The 13,494-nt window shown below is 37.8% G+C and overlaps 1 protein-coding gene across 2 annotated transcripts in view; it reads left to right on the forward strand.

The window, feature by feature from the left end:
• Positions 1-13,494, forward strand: part of NEBL (nebulette) — a 339,097-nt gene that overhangs the window by 247,990 nt on the left and 77,613 nt on the right. Inside the window, exons 5-6 of one of the 2 annotated variants that reach the window (XM_029237019.1) lie at positions 2,508-2,618; positions 13,355-13,456. The exons of the other annotated variant lie outside the window; for it this stretch is intronic. Of the exons in view, the coding sequence (XP_029092852.1) occupies positions 2,508-2,618; positions 13,355-13,456 (213 nt within the window). The remainder of the gene's footprint in view (positions 1-2,507; positions 2,619-13,354; positions 13,457-13,494) is intronic. 2 annotated transcript variants of the gene reach the window in all.

Consider the following 13,494-nt stretch of genomic DNA (forward strand, 5'->3'; position numbering starts at 1 on the left):
TTATCAATTTTGGTTATCTTCTCAAAGAACCAGCTTTTAGTTTTATTAATCTTTGCTATTGTTTTCTTTGTTTCTATTTCATTTATTTCTGCTCTGATCTTTATGATTTCTTTCCTCCTGGTAACTTTGGGTTTTGTTTGTTCTTCTTTCTCTCGTTCCTTTAGGTATAAGGTTAGATTGTTTATTTGAGATTTTTCTTGTTTCTTGAGGTAGGCTTGTATAGCTATAAACTTCCCTCTTAGAACTGCTTTTGCTGCATCCCATAGGTTTTGGATCATCGTGTTTTCGTTGTCATTTGTCTCTAGGTATTTTTTGATTTCCTCTTTGATTTCTTCAGTGATCTCTTGGTTATTTAGTAATGTATTGTTTAGCCTCCATGTGTTTGTGTTTTTTCTGTTTTTTTCCCTGTAATTCATTTCTAATCTCATAGCATTGTGGTCAGAAAAGATGCTTGATATGATTTCAATTTTCTTAAATTTACTGAGGCTTAATTTGTGACCCAAGATGTGATCTATCCTGGAGAATGTTCCATGCCCACTTGAGAAGAAAGTGTAATCTGCAGTTTTTGGATGGAATGTCCTATAAATATCAGTTAAATCTATCTGGTCTATTGTGTCATTTAAAGCTTGTGTTTCCTTATTTATTTTCATTTTGGATGATCTGTCCATTGGTGTAAGTGAGGTGTTAAAGTCCCCCACTCTTATTGTATTACTGTTGATTTCCTCTTTTATAGCTGTTAGCAGTTGCCTTATGTATTGAGGTGATCCTATGTTTGGTGCATATATATTTATAATTGTTATATCTTATTCTTGGTTTGATCCCTTGATCATTATGTTGTGTCCTTCCTTGTCTCTTGTAACATTCTTTATTTTAAAGTCCATTTTATCTGATATGAGTATAGCTACTCCAGCTTTCTTTTGATTTCCATTTGCATGGAATATCTTTTTCCATCGCCTCACTTTCAGTCTGTATGTGTCCCTAGGTCTGAAGTGGGTCTCTCGTAGACAGCATATATATGGGTCTTGTTTTTGTATCCATTCAACAAACTTGTGTCTTTTGGTTGGAGCATTTAGTCCATTCACGTTTAAGGTAATTATGGATATATATGTTCCTATGACCATTTTCTTAATTGTTTTGGGTTTGTTTTTGTAGGTCCTGTTCTTCCCTTGTGTTTCCCACTTAGAGAAGTTCCTTTAGCATTCGTTGTAGAGCTGGTTTGGTGGTGCTGAATTGTCTTAGCTTTTGCTTGTCTGTAAAGCTTTTGATTTATCCATCGAATCTGAATGAGATCCTTGCCGGGTAGAGTAATCTTGGTTGTAGTTTCTTCCCCTTCATCACTCTAAGTATATCATGCCACTCCCTTCTGGCTTGTAGAGTTTCTGCTGAGAAATCAGCTGTTAACCTGATGGGAGTTCCCTTGTATGTTATTTGTCATTTTTCCCTTTCAATAATTTTTCTTTGTCTTTAATTTTTTCCAATTTGATTACTATGTGTCTCGGCGTGTTTCTCCTTGGGTTTATCCTGTATGGGACTTGCTGCGCTTCCTGGACTTGGGTGGCTATTTCCTTTCCCATGTTAGGGAAGTTTTCGACCATAATCTCTTCAGATATTTTCTGGGGTCCTATTTCTTCACTCAGTGAGCAAATATTTATTGCAGTTTATGTCAGGCACTATTCTGGGTTCTGAGCAGGTGTTGAACTAGACAGTTATATTCTAGTACGAGAAGACAGAAAATAAGTAATTTTACAAAAATTAAACTGAGTAATTTAGACTTGTGAAGGGAATAAATAGGATAATATGGCATTAGACTGAGAGTAAGGGGATAATTTGCTGTCTTATGGATCTTCTTCAATTTCTAACTCTGTTGAGGTTGGTTAGTTCTACTTCTGAAGTACTTCTGATTATTCTCATGTCTTCTCTCCAACCCTGTGTGGGACAGATTTAATATGGTGGTGATGGGTGGCATTGCTATGATACTTATTTCCCTAACAGAGAACAAGGCTTGACATATGTGAGAATTTTGTTATATTTTCTCCCAAAGTGTAGGGCTTTTATAAGGTTTCTATTCTATTATAGCTGTGCCTCCATAAAATCATAACAATCAATTAAAAAATGAACAAGTCACTTTTAAATATCCAGTCACTTCCCCAGTTTTGTCATTTGCTTTCCCAAGCTTCAAACCTTGAACATTTATGACCCTAAAACCTATTGGATGTGGAAGATTTCCCAAAACCGTAGCTGAGATTGAAGCTAGATGAATGCGAGTGGGGATTTCAGTGTGTGGACAAAGACGTTTGAAATAAATGGCAAAGAGTTAGAATGAGTCTAAACGGAAGCACAAAGATTGAAGTATTATGTATATTATTTTGTTATAGAAGCTTAGGCAAATTTGACCGTTAATGGTGGTATTCAACTATATGAAATCCTAACGGAACACTGAAATTTAAAAGGTAAGAAATTTCATACACCTGTAAATGAAAGTAACAATTATTTGTGTTTTTCTTAAGATTGCTTACAAGCAGAAGCACGATGCTGCCAAAGGATTCTCAGATTATGCCCACATGAAGGAACCGCCTGAGATCAAACATGCCATGGAGGTGAATAAGCACCAGAGTCACGTAAGCAAGCCATTCCTCATGATTTTCTGGAAAATTGTAGTTAACTGACATCAGGGCTGATGGGTATGTTGTTGAAGTTTAAATGTTACAACATTCCTGTTCAAAAAGAACTTCAAAGTTTCTTTTATTTTTATGTCCCAGTGTTCAGTCAGAAGCACATCTGAATTATTCTGTCAATTGTTATTAGAACCTTGTAGAGTGCCTTCAAAATGTCAGGCACTTGCAGACCTGGGAAATTGGGTTTTTAACAGCAATTCCTAGAACTTCTGTGACTTGATGGCGTTACTCCCATGGTTTACAGTGCAGAATTGCAGAAGAACTGGGATGCTAGTGAGATTGTACCCCACTGGGGTTTCTTTTGGAATTCATGTGAGGGGCAGATTGTCACACTTAAGACCCAAGAGGAGTAGGAAAGCAATAGATGTGTAACGGCCGGCTTAGAAGCAGAAGCCAAGAGAGAGGAAACAAGCCCATAGAAAACACATTTATTCTTTGGCTATAAGGTAACAAGTACATCAAAACCTTCATGTGTTTGCTCAATTACCACTACTATCTTGGGGGCCTAGAAGAATATTTCTTCCTGAAATTTCAGTGGAAGATTACTTGTCTCCTTATCATGAATTCTTTGCTTTCTAGAAGGAATGTAGGAACTGTTTGTCAGGTTCTTTATGGGTTAGAATCAGTTAAGATAAAGTGTTTGCCTTTGTTGGGTTAAAAAGCTCCCTTTCTTTGAAAAGTACCTGAAACATCTCTGTCATCTCACACAGGCTCTGCCCCACCACTTAGTTCTCTTACTGAATGGTGCTTTGCTGCCTCAGGGCCTCCAGAGCCCCAGCTGTGCAGTGTCTCTTTGTAGGATGGCAACAGTTATCTGATATTAAATTGCAATAGGTCAATGCTTGAGTAAAAGCTGAGTGAGCTTTTACATTTTAATCCAAATGTATAAACACATGCCGATACCAAAAGTGCTTTTCTAAAATGGGTTAAGATTGATAAGAGATGAAGAAGCTACATGGCTGTAATTACCAGCAAGGCCATTTCACCAGGAGGCTTTATGAGAACTTGACTATCATAGTAACTACCACTTAGCGAGCACTGCCGCGCACAAGAGACTGTGCCGAGACTTTGATCATTTCCAGTTCTTGCAAAATCCGTGTACTGATTCCCATTTTGCAGATGAAGAAAATGAGACTAAAGAATCAAACTCTCTAGTCCACTCTTTCCGTTACACCCTGCTGCCTCCCTCTTGAAGGTCGCTGGTTATTGGTCAAGATTTTAAATGAAAATTTTAAAATGTAGGGCAAAATAGGTTATCATTAGAATTCAGATCAATGGATCCAGTGCATCTGCAAGAAAGAAAAACTGGACCCTGAGCTTCCACTGTTTGGAGCGGAAGAAACTTTGAACTCCCATAGATGGCGTGGCTTCGAAGGTGGTCTGGGGAGATGGCTGGCATTACACAGCTCCTGGGGAGACCCTTTCTAACTCTAAAATTCAATGAAATTCAAATACGGAAGTTCCTTATCATAGACCTGAGGTTATTATTTTAACTCTGCCTTTTCTTTTAAAAAGTCTTTGATTGAGGGATTGAACGAATAGAGTATAAAGCCCTTTTCTCCTCCATTCAATACTGTGTACTTATGGGAGAAGGATGTATTTACTTACAGTCCTGTGCCTGCTTGGCTCAACCTTTACATGCAAAGTTTGTACATATAATAGGATTTAGAAAGTGTTTAAGACTATTTACTCAGATTTAAGGGGAGAATGATATTTGTATTCTACCTGTGAAGTAGTTGATATTCCCCTAGAGTCAAGTCACTTAGAATAATACATCTGTTTTCCCGAAGATATGAAATTTAAACGTGGGTCTTGAAAACCACAGGAAAGCAAGTACGTCTCTTGGCTCAGTAGGTGAGGCTGCAGCATCTCCGTGAAAGACAAAACCGTGTCTCCCAGAAGACTTCAGTAAAATGAAATTCATTTGCAGAGAATTTAACTAATAGGGTTACCTTTTCATGATGCGGAATGTCACTTTGCACTGTGCCTATTAATGACTTAATTTAATTTAAAATAAAATACGTTGTCACATGTGCATCTGATTTACCTAGAAACAGTGCATGTCAGCATCTTTGCTTACCTTTTTATGTTTCCACCAAAATCGAGTCAGCTTTCTGGTATCTGTTAGAGAACCAAGAAACTGGGATGATTACAGTTAATAGCTTTTAATTTCTACCTCCTTTTTGGTCAAACTTTTCAATGGGCCAAATGGAGTCAATCATCAATGGGCCAAATGGAATCATTTTTCTTTCAGAACCTTACTGTCCCTTATGCCTTTGGAGATGTGAATAAGCAGGGTGGGGGAGAGGATTCTTTCTGACTGGCCAACTGAATTTCCACCTCTGAATAACTGAGCGTTCCAAGGGGAAGAGTATTCTGGGGGCAGTAGTCTCTTCCTTCATCCCAAATTCAATGATCATGGAACAGGAAAAAATTATTTCTCATAATATCCTCCACTGTCGCATATGATAGAAAAGGAGTTGGGAGTCGGGCCAGGGTTAAAATGCTTCCTTTGCCACATGTTGCCTGGATGACCTTGGACACGTTACAAATGTCTCCAAATCTGTTTTTGTTTTTGTTTTTTTTTTTCATCTGTACAGTTGGGGCAATGATACCCATCTCACAGGGCTCTTGCAAGTGATAAATGAGATATGATATGTAAAGGGCTCTGTAGAAGAGCCAGTCCATAAAATATTAGTTCTGTTTGGTCCTCCTTCAGTTTTAAAGGGTGATTTAAGAGTTTAGGGTGATACATATAGATGATTCACTTTGTTGTACAGCAGAAACTAACACAACATTGTAAAGCAATTATACTCCAATAAAGATACTAAAAAAAAAAGCTTAGGGTGATATCATAGTTAATTCAAAACAATGAAACTAGATGAGATTTCTAAAAAGGCCAAATCAATATGAAATTTATATTAAGAAGCATTTAGGTTAGAAGGGCATATTCAGAAGGTTCCTGAACCCAGTTAACTACCTATCTTGTTGATACTGCAGTCAAAAAATGATTTAAAAGAGCCAATCTAAATTTTTTTGTATCTTCAGGGATGTACCCCTGCCAAATTTTTTCTAATGTAATTAGAGGAACTGGAGATATTCTATCCTGTTACTTTCCCCTAAAGATGGGCTTGAAATGAAAACCCCAGTAACATTAATAGTTTTCATGAATCTTATCAGAGACATGAAGTCCAGTACTCCTAAAGTAAGTCAAACAAATTTTAAACTGCCATTTTAAGTTTTATAAATAATGTGGTCTGTATAGACTTGTGATGAAATTAGAGTGGTAAACTTTCCCAAAATGCCATATTGGTAATCAGTTCAATGTGTATTAGAAAGAAGTATCCAGCAGGGGAAACCAGAGACATAATGTTCTTTTCAAGAATGATATATGTACTTTCTTAACATTAATAAAAAGTTTTCTCTTAGAGGAAAACATAGGCAGAACACTCTTTGACATAAATCACAGCAAGATCTTTTTTGACCCACCTCCTAGAGTAATGGAAATAAAATAAAAAATAAACAAATGGGACCTAATGAGACTTAAAAGCTTTTGCATAGCAAAGGAAACCATAAACGACGAAAAGACAACCTTCAAATGGGAGAAAATATTTGCAAACGAAGCAGCCGACGAAGGATTAATCTCCAAAATATACAAGCAGCTCATGCAGCTCAATATCAGAAAAAACAAACAGCCCAATCCAGAAATGGGCAGAAGACCTAAATAGACATTTTTCCAAAGAAGACATACAGATTGCCAACAAACACATGAAAAGATGCTCAACATCACTAATCATTAGAGAAATGCAAATCAAAACCACAAAGAGGTATCACCTCACCTCGGTCAGAATGGCCATCATCAAAAAATCTACAAACAATAAAAGCTGGAGAGGGTGTGGAGAAAAGGGAAACCTCCTGCACTGTTGGTGGGAATGTAAATTGATACAGCCACTATGGAGAACAGTATGCAGGTTCCTTAAAAAACTACAAATAGAAGTACCATACGACCCAGCAATCCCACTACTGGGCATATACCCTGAGAAAACCACAATTCAAAAAGACACATGCACCCCAATATTCTTGCAGCACTATTTACAATAGCCAGGACATGGAAGCAACCTAAATGCCCATCGACAGACGAATGGATAAAGAAGATGTGGCACATAGATACAATGGAATATTACTCAGCCTTAAAAAGGAACGAAACTGAGTTATTTGTAGTGAGGTGGATGGACCTATAGTCTGTCATACAGAGTGAAGTAACTCAGAAAGAGAAAAACAAATACCGTATGTTGACACACATATATATGGAATCTAGAAAAATGGTACCGATGAGCCTAGTGGCAGGGCAGGAATAAAGACGCAGATGTAGGGAATGGCCTTGAGGACACGGGGTAAAGGGTAAGCTGGGACGAAGTGAGAGAGTAGCACTGACATATATACACTACCAAATGTAAAATAGATAGCTAGTGGGAAGCAGCCGCATAGCACAGGGAGCTCAGCTCAGTGCTTTGTGACCACCTAGAGGGGTGGGTTAGGGAGGGTGGGAGGGAGGCTCAAGAGGGAGGAGATGTGGGGACATATATATACTTACAGCTGATTCACTTTGTTGTGCAACAGAAACTAACACAACATTGTAAAGCAATTATACTCCAGTAAATATTAAAAAAAAAAACCTAATAAGCAGACAATTTCTATTCCATCAGACAGAGAGAAATCTTAAGGATACATCAGTTAAATGATACTGGAAAAACATTTGTGACTCTGTGATTCCGTGATGTGACTTAAAATAACAGCGCTTTTAGAATTTAGTATTAAAATAGGTATATTAGTATTTTGTTCATCTCTAAGGCAGAATAGTTAGTAATACCTATCCTGCTTTCTTCACAAGACTGTGGTGGTGATAAAATTAAATCATGTATAAGAGAACTTCTGTCAACTCTAAAATGCTTTTATAAACAATGATAATACTGCTAATAATGATAAACTGTTAGATACAGCTCTATATTTTACTCCACTGTTCAGAAAATTGAAAAACAGTTTTGTTTTCTGACGAATATCAGGTCCTGCATTTACTTTTATTTCAAAGGTTTATATTTTCCTTTAAAAATAATATTTATGATTTAGTTGTTTCTTACATGCAGCAAACCCAAACAGAAATAAGTCTTATTAAGATAGAATTTCCAGTCGATGTGACTACTTGATGACACTTGGAGGGCTTCTCTAATGTAAGAGTTTATGACAAAAGAATTTCTTGAGGCTGACTGAACTGATGTTTTGAGATTATGACTGAATATAGTTTACACTACTTACTTCTGTCCTACATACCTATCCTGTCTAGTTTCTTCTCACCAAGAATCATTTTAACCTTCACCAGAGTAGCAAAGGGAATGAATGAGTTCGGGGCCAGTTGGATTTGATTTCTTTTAGTCTGTCTGCTCACATTGCCCTTAGCCTCACAGGTGTGTCTGTCTGTGGCTTCCATCCTGCCTGCCATCCCTCAGCTCTCAATCTTTGCATCTCCAAGTGCTTGAATTTCACTGTATGGACCATCATGGTGGAGGTTTTGCTTTTCTCTAGTTTATTAACTCACCTATTGAAGAATCTCAAATCACTGTTGTCTAAACATGAAGAGCTTTGCTGCAGAGTCACTGGGAATCCTTTGCTCAATGTGTCTGGCTGTACGTGAAGAATAAACGCAGCCATTTCACTTCCATTTTCAATATCTAATTGGAAGTTCCTCTTATTGGCCAAGTCCAACCGAGAACGATACAAGGAAGGGGATTCTGGATAACTAGTTCTAACGATACAAGGAAGGGGATTCTGGATAACTAGTTCTAGCCTTGGGAGGGAGTGTTGATGGAGCCCAGTTGAGTACAGACAATCAAGCACAGCAAGGGAGGGGTAAGGATTTAAGAAATTAATGTGTTTAAAGTGTTTAGAACAGTGCCTGGCACGTGGGACACTCGGCGTGACTGTAGGATACATGCAAAAGATGTGGCCTTATGAAACAGGAGTAGAAAGATTATAAAGGGAGAATAAGCTGAGATTAAAAGACAATGAAATGAGAGGAAAATACAACCTGAGGGAGAAAGTGAACATGGTGAGATAAGGAAGAAATTCAATGACAGATTTTGATAGAATTAAAATCTTTTTTTTTTACATCTTTATTGGAGTATAATTGCTTTACAATGGTGTGTTAGTTTCTGCTTCATAACAAAGTGAATCAGTTATACATATACATATGTTCCCATATCTCTTCCCTCTTGCGTCTCCCTCCCTCCCACGATAGAATTAAAATCTTTAAAAAAAAGTTTAACTATAGTTGATTTGCAATATTGTGTTAGTTTCAGGTGATAAAATTAAAATCTTTATTGGAGGCAAAAAAGAACAGAGTTGATACTGCAGAAAAACATATGAAATGGAGGCTGCATTTGGAGTTTCTAGGTTCGGTAACAAATCCATCTCATGTTAGCTCAAGTGAAAAACGAGAATTTATTGGTTTGGCTAACTGGGAAATTCAAGCTACCTTCAGGCATAACTGGCTCCAAAGGCTCCCCAGTGTCACGAGGACTCTCCTTCTCTTCCCATCTATTGGCTCTGCTTGCTTCTGTATGACTTCACTTGCAGACAAACTCTGTCTAGGTGGTCTCAAGGCTGGTGTTTCCAAAATTAAATCATCCTCACAGCAACTGATCCCAGAGGAAAGGACAGCAGTTCTTTTTTCCCCCAGCCTCAGATCCATCAATGACTCTGGCCTTGCTTGGTTATGTGTCTGCCCTCGATTTAATCATGGTTTCCCAAGGGTTGGGGTATCTGATTGGACAACCTGTCACATGGCCACTCCTGTCACTAGGCAGGAAGGCTGCTTTTGATGGCCCCGCTAGATCACGTGGAGTGAGGGAGAGGCAGTTTCCAAATAAATAATGCTGCTAGGCAGATTTTTTAAAAATTAACACATGTCCACTACAAAGGAATAATTTAGGAAAATGATCCAGATATGTGGAAAAGGGCAAGGAAATAAATTCAGTGGGGAAAAAAAAGGCGGAAGGAAGAGATCAAGCATGTACAGTAATAATTCTAGGTGCTCCTGAGGAAGAAACCATAACTAGTCTTTGTGAAAATATTATATACTACTAAAAAGATAAAGCAGTTTACCTTGAGTGCAAAATAAATGTATAAAAATGATAATGATTGTATTTTCCTGTATAGGACCTATAGTAGATAAGGATGAAACTTCACTGAAAGCTAAAATAAAAGATTTAAATAAATGTAGAAATATACCTTCTCCTGTGAACAGACTGAAATCTTGTTGAGATATCATTTTTCCCTACGTTGTTTGGTAGGTTTAGTGCAATGCCCATTAAAATTCCATTTGTTTCCTATGTGGAACTTACTAGGATTATTCTGATGTTCATTAGTGAGAATAACTAGTTTAAAATTAAGAAAAAGTTTGAAATAGAAGAGTCATAAAGGGAACTTGGTTTAATGGATATAAATCGTTATAGTCATACATTTAAGAAATGTGTGAGTGAGACAGTGAATGTTAAGTCCTTAATATGGTAGCTGGTACATAATAAATGGCCTAAAATCACAATTATTATTACTGTTATTACTATTATTTCTCCTCTTTCTTCCCTCCCCCTTTCACTTCTCCTCCCTCCGCCTTCTTTTTCATTCTCTTACTCTGAGGACACGATAGGGAAGAAAACATTAAATAAAACGAGGCAAAATCAGTCATTGACCCTCAGGCCTGCACCTTTCCTGGGTTGATTTTCAGGAATTTTCAGAGATTTTCAGGAATCTCTGTCTTTCTTCTTATTCAAAACAGTTTTTTATAGAACACCATCTCATCTTGAGAAGACTGCCTGGAGAATGGGGTCCCATCTGTCGTCGTTGTCTCAACACAGCGAGCATTTAGGGTTTGGATTATTCAGAAAAAAAAGAGTGTATGTGTGTTTGCCCTTCCGCTGACAAACCTCTCTTCCACCGTAACACTTTTATTCTTCCTCAGTTGTGACGGCCTGAGGAAGGGAGCAAAACACATGTTGCAGACATTTGAGAAATGTCAGATGAGCTTCCCTTGGCCCTAAGTAACAGGTTAGGTGGAGGAAGATGCCTAATCTGCTCGGGTAACCTTGTTTCCGATGTTCGGACATCCTTGCAGCTAGCGAAAATCAGGAGCTTGCCGCTCTCCATGTCCCTCAGCGTAAGCCCCCGTTCCTGTGGGATGACCTCAAGCCTTGATATTCTGGGAGATCGGTAGAGACAGGCTCCTGGGCTTTTCTCCTGTGTGGCTCTGTGGTGTCCGCTTGTTTGAATGTGCAGCTCATGTCAATCTTAATATTTGTTTTGAGTCACATATGCTGGCCTCTAATTTGCAATTTACATGGGTGATGGGGCCCTATTCATTGTTCCGCTCCCGCCGCCTTTGTGCTGTTCACCTCTCTTCACGCAGCCATTAGGCTGAACAGCATATAATTAGGTAACCCATGTAAAGCATAGATTTCTGAAAGGTTGCAGCTCTTTTCAAAAAGTAAGGGTTTACATTTTTACCCTCATTCTTTTCTAAACAAAAAGACATCCCCCCCTACGGCTTTCATCTGAATGTAGTAACTTAGAAACAGTTAGTCTTGTAGGTGGGTAATAATTTTGGTTTGTTTTCACCTGAGAGTCTGTTTTTGTTTACACAGTTTGCGTTTAACTTGGTGCAGGCTGAGGTTGATTGGCCATGATTTGTAGATGAGTGTGTTGCTTTTTGAAACCAGCCAAAATTGGCTTATTTTAAATCCTTGAAGATTTTAAACTCACCCAACAAAATAACGCAGCTTTCAGATTATTTTTGTTTCTTTTGCTACCGGTGTGCACAAAACCTACTTAAAATTGCTTAACGTAAAGCCTGTGAAAATGCAAGTAGCGAAGGAAACATGTTCTTGCCAAAATTACACTAATTATATTTAAGCTGTGTTCACTTGTCAGACAGGTTCATGATTATAAACATAGTTTAAAAAGTAGTGGGTGGTGAGGCCAATGCAAGCTCTTTTTTTTAAAAAAAATTAATTTATTTATTTGGCTGCGTCAGGTCTTAGTTGTGGCACGGGGGACCTAGGTTCCCTAACCAGGGATTGAACCCAGGCCCTCTGCATTGGGAGCGCGGAGCCTTAGCCACTGGACCACCAGGGAAGTCCCAGTGCAAGCTCTTAAATAGAAGTATATATACATATGCTTCATTGGAATAAAATCATACAATGCATTAGGGATCCTATGAAAGTTTTAATGCATTATCGTTTCTTACAACTGATATTATTTTTGAAAGAAATAAAAATGTACCAATTTTTTTGAACGCTGCAAGGTTGAAAGGAGAATAACAAGATACACTGATATTATCCAGAGCACTGATTGATAGTGGTCAACTGGGGAATTCATTAAAATCCAGATTCTTGGGCCCCATTTACCAAAATTCTGTTACAGAGGTTTGAGGATGGATCTCAGGAATCTAAAAATTTTAATAAGTACCCCAGGTGATGCTATTGCAGAAAGCTTGCAGGCAACGTTAGAAATACTCGTTTTGTACAAATGCAATTAATTGTGCATTTTGTATAGATGTTCAGTTGTACATTTCTGTGTTCTACCTTTTACATCTTGAAAAAGTGAAGATGGGTTTTAAAAGTGACTGTTACTACACGCTTTGCATTATACATTTAATAGAATCTAATGTAATGGACAAGTTGACTAGCCATCCACTGGTGAATTTGCCACATAGAACTCCATCTGGCAAATAGATAAATATTTCTTCAGCTCATGACCGATCTCAGGAAACAGAGAAGCAGATAGACAGTGAGATGTTTGCCCATCAGGGATTATATGAGTTGGCTTCTGGTCTCTCCTCTCATTTGTCAGTCAAGTTAATGTAAATGACCACTGTCATCTAAAGTATGTTTGGCAAAACTTATATATATTTTTCTCTTTAAATCTCTATTTTCCACACTTTGGTTTGATTGTATCTAATGTGTATTCAGAGGATGAATATTCCTTAATGTGGATCCTTTTATTGTTGGAGGATCAAGTCATTGCAGTGATATTTACTAGAATAAAACTATCAGTACCCATCACTAGGCCTCCCAGACAAGGGGCATTTGAAGAGTCCAATCAGAAAAGGAAGATAAAGGTGTGGTTGGGAGGGTGAAAAAGCTGGAGAGTTCCAGAGTTTCACATACCCTCACCCCAGGAAATGATTTTCCATATTCGTGTGCTGGAGCTTATCCTGTATCCCCTGGGGGTCAAGACTGTGTGGTAGACAAGTTAACGCCCTTGGTGAGGATATTCTGTATGTGAATATGCACATATACACTTACACAGAATGACATGCTTATAAGGATGGTATATGTAAAATCTTATAAGATTGATTCTGTGCCAAGGTCTTGGGATTATATTTTTTATGTTGTATAAGTTCAGTTCATATGCAATAATGTTAGTGAGGCATTGGCATAGTAAAAAGAGAATATAGTTATCCAAATAAATGTTGCACATAAAAATTAAAAAAAAAAAACTTAGGGTCAGTGGCTTTCTTAGAAGATTATGGCAAGGATAAATTATGTTATGGACATTAAGGCTAGCAGCTATATGAAACTACTCATTTCTGTTTTCTCTTTGTCAATCAAAACTGTCTCTTTGATCAGATTTTTTATAGAAAAGATGTGCAGGACACCCACATGTATAATGCGGAGCTTGACAGACCAGACATCAAGATGGCGACACAGATCTCCAAGATCATAAGCAATGTAACCTCTCTTTCTTATCTTGAGCAGAATTGATTTCT

The sequence above is a fragment of the Monodon monoceros genome, unplaced genomic scaffold (genome assembly GCF_005190385.1).
Source record: "Monodon monoceros isolate NGI ecotype Baffin Bay Population unplaced genomic scaffold, NGI_Narwhal_1 Super_Scaffold_21, whole genome shotgun sequence".
NCBI classification, from domain to species: Eukaryota; Metazoa; Chordata; class Mammalia; order Artiodactyla; family Monodontidae; genus Monodon; species Monodon monoceros.